Below are 1,652 nucleotides of genomic sequence, written 5' to 3' on the forward strand. Positions count from 1 at the left end.
GGTGCCCTCCCCCCGTCCCCGTACCTGTGGAGCAGTTGTCGAAGTTGAGGTCCCCGCAGAGGACGTCGAAGGCGACGAGGTCGCCGGGCTGCGCCTGCATTTCCTGGAACTGCTGGATCCAGCGCAGCCCCAGCGTCAGCTGCTCGCTCCGGATCTGCGCGCCGTCTGCGGGCACCCGTGCATCACTGCCCACGGCCGGGGGAGCTCCCCCACCCTCCTGGGGGCTTTGCCCCTGGGTGTGGGGTGATGGCTAGGTGTCCCTGAGACGGGGGGGTGGGATGTGGCCTCCGGCCCCCCACGCCAAGAAACCGGGGACAAGCTCAACTCAGCCCTGTCCTGGGGGGGCGCGGCAGGGGCTGCAGCCGGTCCGTGAGCAGAGCAGGGGACATGAGGACTGTTCACCACAACCCCCGGCCCCAGATCCCCTGGCGCACACACCCTTGTGTGCACACCCATGTGTGCACACACATGCAGACACGTGTCCATATACACATGCACACCATGTGCATGCACATGCATCATGTGCACACATCCCCACATGCATCCTCCTGTGTGCATACATGTCCACATGCATACACACATACCTACGCTCACACATGCACAGACACACGTGTCTGTGCACATTCACACCATGCACATGCATTCCCATGTGCACATGTGCATGTACACACACACACACACATGCATCCATAGGCATAAGCATGCCACGTGCACAAACACACACTGTATGCACAAACACACTCCTCCCCTTGTGTGCATACATGTCCATCTGTGCGCGCACACACACACACACACACACACACATATCCATGCATGTATGCACCCATATGCACAAGCACACAGTACAGACATCCCCATGTAAGCACATGTACACACTTGTGCACACATGCTTATTCACACAAACACACACACGTGTGTTTCAGTGCCGTGAATGTGTATTCTCAGATGCACACACGCCCATGCACTCACCAGCTGGAGCAAACAGGTGCGTGCAGCTTATGTAGCCCACGATGCGCTTCCCCTGCGCCATCCCGAGCAGCACCTGGTGCACACGGGGCAAACCCTGTCACAGCTGGGGGGGCTCGTGGTGGGGGCAGGGGCTGCCAAGCTCCAGGGTCATGGAACTCACAGGGTGCAGACCCTTCCCCATTGCCCAGGGAAAGACCCGAGCAAGAAGGCAAGACTGACTGCAGCAGCACAGGGCGCCCCGGGGCAAGGGGGCTGGGCAGACACGACCCCCCACCCCCAGCTGCCTGGCAAGCCCCAGCACCTCCCTCCCTGCTGGACCCAGCTCCATGCACCAGAGCCTGCTCCTGCATGTGTGGGTAAGGGTATGTATGTGCATGTGTACATGGGGGGGCACACGTGTGGCCACGTGAGTGCACGCATGCAACATGAGGGGAGGGCACAGCGCACGGCTGGGCACCTGCCAGCCCTGCCCGGCCCCCTCACCTGGACGGAGAGCATCCCCTTGGCGGCGAGGGCGTCCTCGGCGGTGGAGTTGGGGTAGCAGTGGTACTGCACGTCCAGCACCGGGTAGCGGCTGGCCAGGAAGAGCCCGCTGTTGAGCACCTTGAAGTTGCAGCCGCGGTAGAAGCCGTAGACGCCGACGTCGTACAGGATGTGCTCGAAGCGGGCGCCCAGCCGCCGGC

General features: G+C 62.0%; 1 protein-coding gene across 1 annotated transcript in view; it reads right to left on the reverse strand.

Moving 5' to 3' along the window:
- SMPD5 (sphingomyelin phosphodiesterase 5) overlaps positions 1 to 1,652 on the reverse strand; it is a 9,686-nt gene that overhangs the window by 3,647 nt on the left and 4,387 nt on the right. The window contains exons 3-5 of the mRNA XM_025214245.1: positions 1,453 to 1,652; positions 970 to 1,042; positions 25 to 165 (exon numbers count right to left, since the gene is read on the reverse strand). The exon at positions 1,453 to 1,652 is cut by the window's right edge and continues 85 nt beyond it. Of these exons, the coding sequence (XP_025070030.1) occupies positions 25 to 165; positions 970 to 1,042; positions 1,453 to 1,652 (414 nt within the window). The remainder of the gene's footprint in view (positions 1 to 24; positions 166 to 969; positions 1,043 to 1,452) is intronic.

The sequence above is a fragment of the Alligator sinensis genome, unplaced genomic scaffold (assembly GCF_000455745.1).
Source record: "Alligator sinensis unplaced genomic scaffold, ASM45574v1 scaffold987_1, whole genome shotgun sequence".
In the NCBI taxonomy this organism is placed as follows: Eukaryota; Metazoa; Chordata; order Crocodylia; family Alligatoridae; genus Alligator; species Alligator sinensis.